The 14,141-nt window shown below is 51.3% G+C and overlaps 1 protein-coding gene across 1 annotated transcript in view; it reads left to right on the top strand.

Moving 5' to 3' along the window:
• SMG5 (SMG5 nonsense mediated mRNA decay factor) overlaps positions 1-14,141 on the top strand; it is a 30,714-nt gene extending 16,573 nt beyond the window's left edge. Inside the window, exons 12-22 of the mRNA XM_065653617.1 lie at positions 283-984; positions 2,477-2,646; positions 4,225-4,300; positions 4,880-5,055; positions 5,862-6,020; positions 6,242-6,301; positions 7,419-7,578; positions 7,909-7,999; positions 8,630-8,704; positions 9,159-9,297; positions 9,648-14,141. Coding sequence (XP_065509689.1) covers positions 283-984; positions 2,477-2,646; positions 4,225-4,300; positions 4,880-5,055; positions 5,862-6,020; positions 6,242-6,301; positions 7,419-7,578; positions 7,909-7,999; positions 8,630-8,704; positions 9,159-9,297; positions 9,648-9,731 — 1,892 coding nt within the window. The 3' untranslated portion in view covers positions 9,732-14,141. The remainder of the gene's footprint in view (positions 1-282; positions 985-2,476; positions 2,647-4,224; positions 4,301-4,879; positions 5,056-5,861; positions 6,021-6,241; positions 6,302-7,418; positions 7,579-7,908; positions 8,000-8,629; positions 8,705-9,158; positions 9,298-9,647) is intronic.

Here is a 14,141-nt window from a genome sequence, read left to right as displayed (position 1 = left end):
AGAGATCTGGACAGGCTGGAGAGTTGGGCGGGGAGAAATGTAATGAAATATAACAAGGGCAAGTGTAGAGTCTTGTGTCTGGGCAGGAACAACCCCAGGTTCCAGTGTAAGTTGGGGAATGAGCTGTTGGAGAGCAGTGAAAAGGGAGCTGGGGGTCCTGAGGGACAGCAGGATGATTGGACTGGATGATGAGCTTTTGAGGTCCCTTCCAACCCCTGACATCCTGTGATTCTGTGATTCTGTGACTTTCTTAACTTGTGGTCTCATTTTGAATGCCTGCAGATGACCAGGAGCCACGGGAGCCGTTGAACTCGATTGAGAAGGAAGCTGAAGCCCACGTGGCAAATCATCAGCCCAGCGAAGAGCAGCGGAAGAATGACTGCAAGAAAAGCAAGAAATACTCACGCCTTTCCTGTTTGCGTCGCCGCCGCCACCCCCAGAAGGTGGATGAGAGTGACCTGAGCGAGGGCTTCGATTCGGACTCTAGCCAGGGCTCCACAAAGGGCAGCGATGGCTCAGAAAGCGGCTCAGAGAAGAGTGACGTGGAAGCAGAAGCTGCTTTTGATGTGGAGACGGACTCTGACATGAACAGCCAAGAATCTCGCTCCGACTTGGAGGACATGGAGGATGAGCCGGGTGAGGAGGGAAGCGGCCGAGGCAAAAGTGGGCCCAAGGAGGCCTTAAAAAACTGTGTGGATGGCAGCGGACTGGGGGACTCCAAGAGCCCGAGTGTTTCTAAAAGCGAGGCTGTGGACCCGGCCGTCAATGGGCCAGCATCCCTGAGTGCTAATGACGCGAGCATAGCCAGTAACCTCCAGGCCATGTCCACCCAGCTGTTTCAGACCAAACGCTGCTTTCGCTTGGCTCCCACTTTCAGCAACATCCTTCTGAAACCCAACAGTGAGCCGCCTGTCCTGAAGGATGGAATCGAAAGCAAACCGTGTGTCAATGGAGATCTAGAGAAGCCCAGCTTGGCAGAGCAAGGTAAGGATCAGTGACTTCATTCCAAATAGTTGTTGTTGCAGTTCTCTGTAGAATATTGTAAGGTGTAGCAGTCTGTTGGCTAAAATCCATCCCTTCCTATGGTGCAAGTTCTCCTTTGGCCAGGTTTGGAGGAGCAGCAAATACTCGTCAGATTTGGGGCTGGGTGTTTTCTGAAGGAGGAGCTTTACTCATATTGCCTGACATCCAGGAATACGTGCACTGAGCAAAGGTAACACCTGCAGCCAACTAGCATTACCTGTTGTTCTGCTCAGCTGGCTAAATGCTGAGCAGCTCTGATAATACAGAGGATAATTCCAGCAGGTATTAAAAATTTGGATTCTTTTCCTTTTTCCCATGTGAAATCGCTGTAATCAGACACTTCCTAGCGCCTCTGGTGATGGACAGTGCAGACACAGCCCAGGAAGGCATCGATTATCAGGTGTCAGATTATCAGCTCTGAAAAGCTCCCACAGTGTTAGATGTGACCTGGGTGTCTGTGGGACGAGTCGAGGGCTCCTCTCTGTGACCTGCTGAGCGCTCCGGGCTGCACCGAACTGCAGATCCACAGCAGGTGGAGCTGCCACATCTGTATCGCTGTGCAACCAAGTCATGATCTGGGAAAAAAAAAAAAACAAACGCTTGAAAAGGAGATCTGCTGCACTACGTGGAATTGTCCATATTTCAGATAAAACCACATGGGCCTGTTTGGTCTTGTTTGTCATTCCTCCCAACTTCCCTGAAGCAAGGAAGCGTTTTTTGCGTCGTGCTGCCAAATTCAGTGGGCCTGCGGCCCTGGCAACGTTCAGGATTTGAAGAGGGAATATTAGATCATGTTAATTTTTACTGGCTCCTGGCATTGCTTCCTACCCACTTGAAAGAGATGAGGGTAAAGGAAGAAACAAATTAATTTCGTTCTGTTTAACATTTTCTTTCTATGGGTTACACAGATGTTGCCGCTCCAGGAATGTATTTGAATAGTGTGGCCACGATACCTTTATAGATGTAGAAATGAGGGGTTGAATTAACCCCTGTGCTTTTTAGCTTTGAGCTCTCCTTGCCTCAGCTGTGCTGTTTCCAAACTGGAGCTATTTTAACTAGTCTTAACACTCAGGGATGTTTCTGAATAAATTACTTCCTCTCTTTTGATTGTGAGGGTTTATTAAATGATAATGAATGGCAGAAATGACTGTGCAATTAAAATAAGAGACTGTAGTGAAATGTCGTCGATTCCCTGCTTGCTGCTGCCTTGACCTCGGGTCTCAGGTAGCTTTCACAGGGAGGTTTAGCAATCTTCTCTCAACCCAGAATAAAATGGAACAGTGATACGCTCCTACAAACAGCACAGGATGGGGCACTGGTTTTGTGGGGATGCTCGGAGGCACCGAGAAGTTCAACTCAACTCTTCCCAACGCAGCGTTGTTCTCATGCCAGTATGGCTTGGTTTCTCGAGGGGTTTCATGCCTGCCATCCTGCTTTGCTTTTCATTTTCCAGATGATGTGTCTGAATCGGAGGAGAGCATTTCGAGTTACAAATCCTGCAGAAACGAGCGATCCCTTCAAGAGAAGCTGGAGATCGTGACCAACGAAGGGCTGCTTCTCACTGTCAAGGTGTTCCTGGACTGGCTGAGGACAAACACAGACCTCATCATCATGTGTGCTCAGGTGGGAACTGCTCAGACTTCGGTCTGAGGCTGCGTCTGCTTGGTCATAGAATCACAGAATGTCAGAATGTCAGAGGTTGGAAGGGACCTCGAAAGCTCATCCAGTGCAACCCCCCCGCCGGAGCAGGAACACCCAGCTGAGGTTACACAGGAAGGTGTCCAGGCGGGTTGGAATGTCTGCACAGAAGGAGACTCCACAACCTCCCTGGGCAGCCTGGGCCAGGCTCTGGCACCCTCACCGCGAACAAGTTTCTTCTCCTATTCAAGCGGAACCTCCTGTGTTCCAGTTTGCACCCATTGCCCCTTGTCCTGTCACTGGTTGTCACCCAGAAGAGCCTGGCTCCATCCTCCTGACACTCCCCCTTTCCATATTGATCCCCATGAATGAGCTCAGCCCTCAGTCTCCTCTTCTCCAGCTCCAGAGCCCCAGCTCCCTCAGCCTTTCCTCAGCAGGGAGATGCTCCACTCCCTCCAGCATCTTCGTGGCTGCGCTGGACTCTCTCCAGCAGTTCCCTGTCCTGCTGGAGCTGAGGGGCCCAGCACTGGACACGATATTCCAGCTGCGGCCTCCCCAGGGCAGAGCAGAGGGGCAGGAGAACCTCTCTGACCTACTGACCACCCGCCTTCTAATCCCCCCCAGGTCCCATTGGCCTTCCTGGCCACAAGGGTCCAGTGCTGGCTCATGGTCACCCCGCTGTCCCCCAGGACCCCCAGCTCCCTTTTCACTGCTCTCCAACAGCTCATTCCCCAACTTACACTGGAACCTGGGGTTATTTCTGCCCAGACACAGGACTCTACACATGCCCTTGTTATATCTCATTGCATTTTTCACTCTGGGCTGGGCTTCCAAGGGCACATTGAAGCCACTGTCCCAGTTCTGGACAGAAGATGATGATGTTAAATACCCCACCAGCTGAATTAAGATAATCTTGACCTAAGAAGTTGTCCTGGTTTCGTCTAGGATAGAGTAGTTTTCTTCTAGTGCTGTGTTTTGGATTTAGGATGCGAATAATGTTGGTAACACATGGATGTTTTAGTTGTTGCTGAGTAGGGCTTGCACTAAGTCAAGGACTTTTCAGCTTCTTCTGCCAATGAGAAGAGTGGGGGTGCACAAGAAGCTGGGGGGGGATGCAGCGGGGACCCCAACTGAACAAAAGGATCTTACAGACCATATGATGCCACGCTGAGCAGAAACCTGGGGGAGCTGGTGGGGGGCAAGGGCCACTACTCGGGGACTGGCAGAGCATCGGGGAGCAAGTCGTAAGCAATTGCATTGTACATCAATTGTTTTGTTGATGATGTTTCTTTGTATTATTATTTTCTCTCCTGTCCTATTAAACTGTTTTTATCTCAACCCACAAATTTTACCTTTTTTTCCAAATCTCTCCCCCATCCCGCTGAGGGGAACTGAGCAAGCGGCTCGGTGGTGTTTAGCTGCCTGCCAGGCTGAACCGCAACAGAAGCGTAGTGAAGTTTACTCTTTCTAAAGCAACCTGAGGTCTGGAAAAGATGCTGGAAAGCCCAAGTGGCCTGGTTATTGCATACATCTGTCTTGACATTTTGTGTTCTGTTCCTGCAGAGCTCCCAGAGCCTGTGGAACAGGCTGTCTGTGCTCCTCAACCTTCTGCCTTCTGCTGCCGACCTGCAGGAATCAGGTACTGGAGAAGGACGTGGCCACGTAACGTTTGAGCCAGCCTGGTCATTGGAGATTCCCGTGTGTGTGGTGGATCCCGTGGCAAGAGATTTGCCAGTAGCAGTTTGCTTATGAGCACAATGGGAAGTGACATCACGCATGTGTTGGTTTTGTGTTTAAACACCATTCCAGTTAAATTCTGTCCCGTAGACTTTAGCTCTATTGATGCATTATATATGGCTGACAATAAACTGAAAGCTTGTGTGGTCAACAGGATTAAAACTGCCTGTCAAGATCATAAGTAAGGGTATGATTTTTGTCATGGCAATCGTGGAAACGAGTTTTAAACTCCGAATGCTTGTGATATGCTCTGTACCTCAACCTAAAGGTCCCCATGGCTCCTGAGAAGCATAGTTTAAACAGAGATGCTTTTCTGTTGGAATGAATGGGAATGTTTCTCCTCCAACACTCGCTCGCAGTACACGTGTAATTTAAAACCTCTGATCATTATGGATTGTGTGCCTTAAAGCAGGTTTTCTCTGTCGCCGCATCAGTTCTTTAAATCACCACATTTTGCTGTGTTCCCCTCCATCCTCTCCAGGGCTGGCCCTGTGTAATGAAGTCAAGGACATTCTGAGCGGTGCTGAGCTCCCAGACCTGAAAGCCAACTTGCTCCTCCCAGAAGATGTGGCCCTGCGAAATCTTCCCCCTCTGAAAAATGCACACAAGAGGTTTAACTTTGAGCAGGACCGGCCCATTTTCTCAGCGGTTGAGGAGGTGAGTCGGGGAAGATCCTGCATTTCCCTTTCTGGAGGTGCAGATGGAGATCTGGTTCTTTCTTGCCAAAAAAAGACCCCAAACTGATTAAAACTATTGAGTCTGAGGTGGGTTCATGTTATTGGTGGTTGCTGCAGTCGTCGGTCTGTCAAAAAATCAGCGTTTTGAAAACAATGCCTTCCCTGTCAGAGTCATTATGAAAGGAAGCGCAGTCACATGTTGACAGTTTTGCTGTGTGAAGTCTCCTGACCTCCGTGTCTGGGCAGAAGCGTCATTATCTCCGCCCTGCCTTGAATGAAGGGGATTTGGTTGGAGTTTCCTGTGATCCTTCTCTAGTACATGCAGAAGTTGGCGCAGTCTTACCTCACGTGGCACCCTGTGCCTTCACAGAGCACTTCTCTCTGCTTTCCCAAGCACAAAGGCTTGTTGTGTTCTTTTATTCCTTTTCCCAGCGCTGAGGGCTTGAGCAGAGATTTAGTGGGGGAGAGCCTGTGGATGTTTTTCTGAGGTTTTCTTGAGTTGGGGAAACCCAGATTGCAAGCACTTCTAAGCTTTCTGGCCAACTGTGGGCTTTGCCACAGCCCTCTCCACATGTCTCTATATTCAGAAGCACATTTCCATCAGAAATGTTTCCTTTGTGGTTTGGTTTAGGTTTGGGTTGGGTTTTTTTGTTGTCGTTTGTTTGTTTGGGGCTTTTCTGTTTCTGCCTTTTCCAAAAGCGTGAGCTATAGGGTTGGAGCCGGCCCAGTTACCCTCGCCGCGGGGAGGTGCGGCCGTGATGTGATTGCCCATCTGCTTCTTTGCAGTCTGTTGTTCGGATTTGCTGCATTCGGAGCTTCGGCCACTTCATTACCCACTTGCAAGGCAGCATCCTGCAGTTCAACGCGGAGCTTGGGATCTTCATCAGCATAGCACAGTCGGAGCAAGACAACTTGCTGCACCAGGCCCAAGCCCAGTTTCACATGGTGAGTTGGGCTAATTCTCTGTACTTAGCACAATTTCCAGTAGATCACTATTAGATTGTAACTCTAACCACAGTTACCTGGTGGGTGGTGAATGTTTTGTTCCTGTTCTCATCCCCAAAGCTACTCAAGTGTCCCCTTTTCACCCTGTTTCTTGAAGCATGTGCTGGTGTCAGCTTGTGTGTTTTCTGCTAATTGACATGGAAGTTTGTTTTTGTAACTAGGCTGCAGAGGAAGCTCGTCGGAACAGGCTAATGAGAGATATGGCTCAGCTCCGACTGCAGGTAGGAGATGCTGGTTCCAGCCTGAAACCTGGCAGGGTTGTGGCCGAAAGGTCTGAAAGTGGGAAGGGAAAGGGGAGCTCTCTGCTCCCATCCCACACAGGGGCAGTAAGTCTGCTCTGCAAAGACAAACTCACAGAATATCTCAAGTTGGAAGGGACCCAGAAGGATCATCAAGTCCAACTCTATGCTCTTCCCAGGGCTACCAAAAACCATGTGCCCAAGAGCGTTGTCCAGATGCACCTTGAACTCTGACAGGCTTGTGACCACTTCCCTGGGGAGCCTGTTCCAGTCACCAGCCACCCTCTTGGTGAAGAACTTTTTCCTAATGTCCAGCGTGGACTTCACAGAATTGCAGAATGTCAGGGATTGGAAGGGACCTCGAAAGCCCCAGCTCCCTCAGCCTTTCCTCGACAGGGAGATGCTCCACTCCCTTCAGCATCTTCGTGGCTGCGCTGGACTCTCTCCAGCAGTTCCCTGTCCTGCTGGAACTGAGGGGCCCAGAACTGGACACAATATTCCAGCTGCGGCCTCCCCAGGGCAGAGCAGAGGGGCAGGAGAACCTCTCTGACCTACTGATCACCCCTCTTCTGATCCCTCCCAGGTCCCATTGGCCTTCCTGGCCACGAGGGCCCAGTGCTGGCTCATGCTCATCCCGCTGTCCCCCAGGACCCCCAGCTCCCTTTTCACTGCTCTCCAAATCCAAATTCCTCTGATGCAGCTTCATTCCATTTCTTTGTGTCCTATCACTAGTCACCAGATAGAGGAGATCAGCACCTCTGCTGACCCCTTGAGGAAGGAGCTCAGCTGCTCCTCCTAATTCCCACCCTCAAGGTGTTTAACCATCGTGGTCACCCTCCTCTGGACACACCAATAGCTTGATGTCGTTCCCATATTGACGTGCCCAAAACTGCACCCAATCCTCAGGTGGGGCTGCACCCCAGTGTCCAGTGAGATGATCAACCCCTCTGACCTGCTGGCTCCATCCAGCCCTCGGCTCCGAGTGCCGGGAGGTTGGAAAGTCCTGATGGAGCTTTGCAGGGCAAGTCTTGCCCTGTTCGATCATTTGTTTAAGCATCAATGTGAAGCAAGTGTCTCTGTGCCTGCGTTTTGTTTTCAGCTGGAGGTTTCTCAGCTGGAGGGGAGTCTCCAGCAGCCCAAAGCACAGTCGGCCATGTCACCTTATCTTGTCCCGGACACCCAGGCCCTCTGCCAGCACCTGGCTGTTGTCAAGCAGCTGGCCGCCAGCGGGAGGTTCATCATCATTATCCCTCGAACAGGTACGGGAACTCCTTTTCAGCCTGCTTGTGCCTCATTCCCTCCTCGTAAGGAAGCAGGTGGCTTTCTCTCTTGCTGCTGTTGTCCATGTTTATAAAGGATCAGTAGTTTGGGGCCTGTTTTATGTGTGACTCAAGCTTGGAATCCCACATAGTGTAGCAAAGAACCGCTGGCAAGAGAGACACCCTGTTCACCTTCTGCTTCGTCTGCCTCCTGTGGCAGCCGCTGCTGCAGTGTGCCAGACAGGAATTCTTGACACATCTAGATTGGTGTGCGGAAGTATAGCTCTAAGTCAGATGTTTTTGCTTTTCTTTTTTCTTTATTTCTGTTAGTGATTGATGGCTTAGACTTCCTGAAAAAGGAGAACGCAGGTGCTCGGGACAGCATCCGGTATCTGGAGGCAGAATTTAAAAAGGGAAACAGGTGAGAGTGGCAGAGTGATGCAATTTGCCCTTGGTTTTGGAAGGGGTGTATTTTGGGGTGGAAGGTGTCAATAGTGGGGGCAGGATGTGCATCCCCTGGACCTGAGTGTGGAGCGCGCCAAGGGAAGCCAGGCCTCAGGAACGCGCTTGGCAAGAGGGAGGATGGTGACGTAACAGATTTGGCAGCTGGTTTTCCAGATGCGCTCGTACTTGCTGCACGGCCATGAAATGTCGCTGCTTCTGAGGAGCAGAGGGAGTTTCATCTCTTTATCCAAGTGTAAAACTGAGTGGTACCTTTTACTGATACATGGAGAGTGCTGGAAGAGCTTTACTGCCTGCGTTAGCAGTAGAAAGACAAACAGTTGTGCTTCTGTGAAGACAAACTGCGTCTTCAGGGCCTGTGTCAGGGCTGGGGGCCTTTGAAACACCTGTGAACTTCACACAGGGTTGGTGATGGGACAGGGGAGGTTATCAAAGGAATTTCATGGGGGATTCCTTGGGCAAGCGTGTAGATATTATTTGGCTGATAAAAGCCAGGTCTGTGAAAGGATCCTGCAGCCCATGCAGTGGGGTGTAGACTTCGATGTGTGACGGTCTCCATGTCAGCTCAGTGACTCTGATCTTTCCTTAGGTACATTCGTTGCCAGAAAGATGTGGGGAAGAGCTTTGAGAGGCACAAATTGAAGAGACAAGATTTAGATGCCTGGTAAGATGATGGAGATGTCTGAGCCTGATTCCCAGCAGGCGGCTTTGGGGAGGTGCTGGCACTGGGACCCATCACACAGCTTGCTTGATTTGATGCCCAATGTGAGTAATTCTCAAATTCCCTAGACAGAGTTTTAGGGCATCCATCTGTGCATCTTGCGCTAAGAAGGGTCTCAGAAAAGCCCTCAACAGGCAATGGAGAAACAGTCCTGCCTTCCAGGTGTCCTCCTGAGCATATATAGAATAATAGAATAGAATCCTAGCAGCATTTTTTTGGAAGAGACTATCAAGATCATTGAGTACAACCGTTAACCCAGCACTGCCAAGTCTACCGCTAAACCACATCAGAACCTCATCTCCGTCTGTTCAACCCCTCCAGGTGATCTTGTACACAAACAAGTCATCTTCCCTCTGACTTTCCCCTCTGTTTCTCTTTTCTTGCGTCTGTGTGGCAGGAATCTCTATAAAATCCTGGACAGCTGCAAACAACTGACCGTGTCCCAAGGAAACGGAGAGGATGACACCGCAGGAATGGTCACCATCGTCACAGGCTTTCAGCTGGAGGACCGGAGCGCGTTCTCAGCACCCATGCAGGTCAGTAGCTCTTTGCCTGGCTCAGCTGAGCCCTTCGCCTTCCTGGCAAGATTAAAATCTGGTTGATTGGCAAGAGATTTTTTTTTTTTTTAATGTTTTATGCTTTGAATAATAGCTGTCCTGGATTTCCCAAATTTAGTTTATATGTCATGGTTCCTATTTCCTTGAAGGCCCTTGATTTGTCGTGCTTTCGTGGTGCAGAGTGAGAGAAGTAATCAGCGTGTCTGTGCAGACCTCTCGTGCCAGAGCAACTTTGGCATGAAGGACAAATGGGCCTTTTAGGTTGTGAAGGGCCAACCTCTTGACAAGGCAAGAAAAAAATAACCTGTTTTGTCTCTGCTTGCTTGCAGTCTGCCATCCAGGCAGCCGCCAATGCCAGCGTAGAAATAAAAAACGTTCTGGAGTTCTACAAGCAGTGGAAAGAGATGGGCTGATGTTCAGAAAGGTGTCGGGTTGGTGTACCTTTCTCTCCCCCTCTCGGAACGTGCAGCGTCTGAACAAAGGAAACAAAAATCCGGGCGACACTTAGACATGAAGAAGCAGCGGCAGCAGCAAAAATATAAGAAAAATATCTACAAAAAAAAAAAAAGAAAAAAAAAGAAAAAAAAACGAAGAAAAAACCCCACAAAACAAGGAAAAAAACCAAACCAAAACAAAAGGCAATTGAGGCACGCACACAGACACCTCCACCTGCACCCAACCAGATGGCTGTACATCTCCGACGGCGCCAACTGCTCTGAGAAGAGAGAGGCACCTCGGCGCGGGCGGGCAGAGCTCTGCCCTTCTCCCGCCCGCAGAGATGGGCCAGAGCCGGGCGGCGGGTCGGTCACCCCATCCCTCCCCAGAGCTCGCTCCGGCAGCTGAGAGCGGCAGCGGCTTCGGAAGCCTGGACTGAAATGGAACTGAACCAGAAATGGAGCCCTCCCAGCTTGGAAAAGAAGATCCAAAGAGTGTTTAGCTCTTGTTTGGCAATCTGGTGACAGGAAAGCAGATTTTTTTTTTTTATCCCTCCTCCTTTGAATTAATTATTTTTCAAGGGCTTTTTCCTTTTATTTCTTAGTTTAGTGGAGTTCCTTTGGGGTTCTGGATACTCTTCCGATGGCAGAGAGAATAGGAAACGTGCTATTTAAAAGGGGGGGAAAGCTCTTAATATAATTTTCTTTTTCTTTGAACAAGCATATTTATTTCCTTCCCTGTTCCCTGTGGAGCGGGCTCAGTGCATGGGGATGTTGGCCTGCAAGGAGACAGCGGCCTCAAGTGCCCCCCTGGGCCCGAAGCGCATCCTTGCTCTCCCTACAAGCCGCACGCTTCACGAACAACACGAGGTCAGCTGGGCTGCACGAGAGGTGACAAGGACCCTGTTCCTCCTTCCCCAGTGCCTCCTGCTCTGCTTCCAGCGTTAGATCTTGGAGAAAAGGAGTGGGATCCAGCGGAGCTGCTGGGAGAGAGAGAAGACGGATGAGGCTCAACCGCTTGGCATGAGCGCTGTGACCCTGGGACGGAGCAGACGTCTCCGAAGGACCCAATGCCTCTTCTTTTTGTTTTTTTTTTCTTTTTTATTTTTCCCCCGCTCCTAAATCTTTCCGTGAGGTGTGGAGGAGGAAGGAGGATCTCAAAGCCATTGTCTCTCCTGCTGGCTGTTCCACCTGCTGGCTGTTCCACCTGCTGCTCCACTGTGCTAGAGAGGGCGGCAGAACGCGAGTGTTCGCATCCCCCCTCCTCACTCCGCTCCAGGGCAGGCAAAGGCAGCACAGGACTGAGCTCGCAAGTCGTTCAGTGATTTTAGCATCCCGAAAAGAAGGGGCGATGCTACCTGGACGGACACTGGAAGAGCTCATTCCCCATGAGACCTGGAATGGACCTTTCAGACCTCCATCCTAACAGCATCTCGAGCGACCTGTGTCTGATATCCCGCCACGTGCCGATGGCTTGGACGTGAAGCAGCGGGTGGCTCCCAGGACAGCCGAGCGGTGGGAGACGGGCTGGGCATCCTCTGTGCTTCATCGGTGTCGATGTACTCAAGAAATGGACGTCTCCATCCACACGAACCAACAGCAGCTATGCAAAGTAAAAACCACTAGTCTTCTACATCTGCGTGTTTTTCACGTGCGCCAGTCAGAAGCTGCTACAAAAGGGGCATAATATGGAAAGGCAAGTAACATACTCTGTGCAGACTTTCTAGCATGATGCGTTGTCCTGGAGCGGCAGGATGTTCCTTGTTTTCAGGTAAAAACTGAAAAAACCCAGCACGAGTCCCAGAGGATTCATTTCTATTCCAGTTTCAGTTCCTGCCTTGTAGCGCAGCAGAGAGAAGTGCTGAGCTTTCCGTTCCAGCCGAGAGGCGGGTGAAGGGAGGCAGATTGGCAGGGTCTCCTCACCGCTTTTTCCTTCTGCAGCTTCTCCTGAAACTCACCGTGCTTTTCTAGGCCAAGCCAAGGAAACAACAGAAGCAGAACGGCAGGTCGAAGACTGACTCATCCTGAGGGTTCTGAGAGATCTGGGACGGGCTGGGAAGCTTGTCACTCCTTCCTCCGGTGCTGCCAGTGTTTTTATTGAAAGTCGTTTGTTTGTCTAGCTCATTATTTTTGTTTGATGGGGTAGGAAGAGAGAAGAGAATCATCTTGTTGGACTTGTCCTTCAGTGCATGAGCCAGAGCAGTGTGGCGAAGCGGAGAGCAGAGTCTTGTCCTCTTCTGCTGCCTTGGGGAATGTGCTGCTGCTTGCGTGTGCTGAAATACATTCCTCATCCGGGGAAGCCGGGCTCTGGGGGATGCATCGCTGGTGGACTCTGCTTTTTTTTTGTCTGCTGCTTAAGAAAACCGTGCACCTGCTTGCTGCAAAGCACGTCAGAGGGGCTGCAGGGTGCAGCTCCTTCCCAGAGCTCCACTCAAACTGAGGCTCGTGTATCCCGAGAGGATTGTCCGTCCCGTCTGGCTGCGTAGTACACGTGGTTGGTAAAGAAAAGAGCATCGCTCTGCTGAAATCAAGACAACGAGGAGGTGGAGATGCTCCTCAGCTTTGCTCTGGGCCAGGTATTCCCTCGGCCACAGCTGGATCTCGAGGGGAGAAAAATGAAGCAGCAACCGAAGGGGAATGTCTGTCCTGCTCGTTATTGTTTCCGTCCAACAGTTTCCTGGCTGCCCGAGGCGCAGGGAGCTGAGGTGGGGTTAGTGCTGTCAGAAGATGGGTTGATACAGGCCCCCCACCTCCTGAATCAGTTGAAGAACAAAAGTAAATGAACTTGCTCTTTCTGTAGTAAGATGTCGCAGAGCTGCAGCGGAGCCCTCGGAGGGGTCCCACAGCAAAATTGGAGGCTTCTTTCTGTCTCACATCCCTCATAACCACCCCTTAGTAAGTGCCCTGCTCTGAGGAGTTGTTTTAATATTACCCTGAAGCTTTGCATACCTGGAGATGAGGAAAAAGCCTCAGCCCTTCAACGGGGAGTTGCAATCACTGCCCAGTGGTATCATTCAGCCTGTGGCACCACTGCGCTGAGTGGGGATCGTAACCTTAGAAAAGGCACCTGCAAGGTCCCTGTGCCACCTTCTTCCTCTGCAGAACATGCAGCTGTGATTGAGGACCTGAGCAGCTTTTTGGTTGGTTTTTTTTTTTTTTTTTGGATGTACATCCCCACCCTGATACACAAAGATGAAAAAGCAGGAGACTTCAAAGCTTTGGAGCAGCGAAGCCACACAGCGGCCTCAGGAGAGGAGGAGGCAAGTGTTGCCTTCTCACGGAGGCTCCGCTTGGTGTCTTTGAGATTGGGGTGAAGGAAGATGCTTTCTGCACTGGGGTCCCCTCCCCGGCTGTGAGTTGATGCAGATCCACCCCGTCCCAGGGCCTGTGCCAGTTTGTCCCACCCGGGATTTGTTGCGTCGCCTCCAAATCCCAGCCCAGTTGCCAAAAGACGGAGGCCAGTTTCTCCGGCCTGCCGGGCCACTCGCTGGGGCCGAGCGCTTCTCCAGGGCTAAAGAAAACACGAGGTCGGTGGGAAGGCTCCGTGGGGCCCTGTACGCCGCTCCGATTCCCCGAGATGCTGCTGCAGCGCGCCGGTGCTGCCGGGAGCTGCAAACGGCGTAGCTGGCAGCGCCATACGGTGCTGGTTCTGTCCCAGCTCCCCGAGCCCACCCCCAGCTGTCCCCACCGCCCGCTGCGCTGGGAGGAGAGCGAAAAACAATCCCATGGGCCAAAAGCTTTGGGGTTTAATGTATTTTTGCGTGTTTCTTGGGTTTTTTTTTTTTTTTCTTTTTGTTACCACCACGTTGAGCTCTCGGAAGGCGCTGGGTGACCCGGCGCGAGTTTCTGGGGGTCGGGGCTCGCCAGGTTTTCCGCAGGGGCCATCTCGGTGCCCCGGGGTGGACACACTCACCGGCGCTTGGATTTTTGGCTTGGGTTTCACGGGCTGTGCCGAGCAGCTGCCATCTGCTCCCATCCCCACTTGGCTCAGCGCCGTCTGCAACGCCTGGTGTTTTTGCTTGCATCCTGGCTTTATTCTTTTTTTTTTTCCCCCCCTTCTCGCTGTCTCGCAGAGCCTGGGTGGGGAAGCGGAGAACGGAGGAAGGCGGGAGGGTTGGCACAGGGTCCCATGTCGCTGGTCCAGCCGCCGTCTGCGTTAGGGACAGGCTGTAGCTCAGTGCGGGGCGAGGGACAATCAGCTCTCCCTCAGTCCTAATTTTGTAGCACAAAAAAAAAGAAAAAAGCCCAGCGTGTGTATTTGTGCTTGGGTGGCTCTTGCCCAGGGCTGATGGGACCCGGCTGGGGTGAGTTGGAGCTCTGGGCCCTTGCGGTATCATCCAACCGGGATTGAATACATCGACTGGCTTAATAAAACACAAGATCTTTGTA

The sequence above is a fragment of the Caloenas nicobarica genome, chromosome 31 (assembly GCF_036013445.1).
Source record: "Caloenas nicobarica isolate bCalNic1 chromosome 31, bCalNic1.hap1, whole genome shotgun sequence".
NCBI classification, from domain to species: domain Eukaryota; kingdom Metazoa; phylum Chordata; class Aves; order Columbiformes; family Columbidae; genus Caloenas; species Caloenas nicobarica.
Note: the sequence above shows the minus strand (reverse complement) of the source record. Positions and strands in the feature narration are given on the sequence as shown.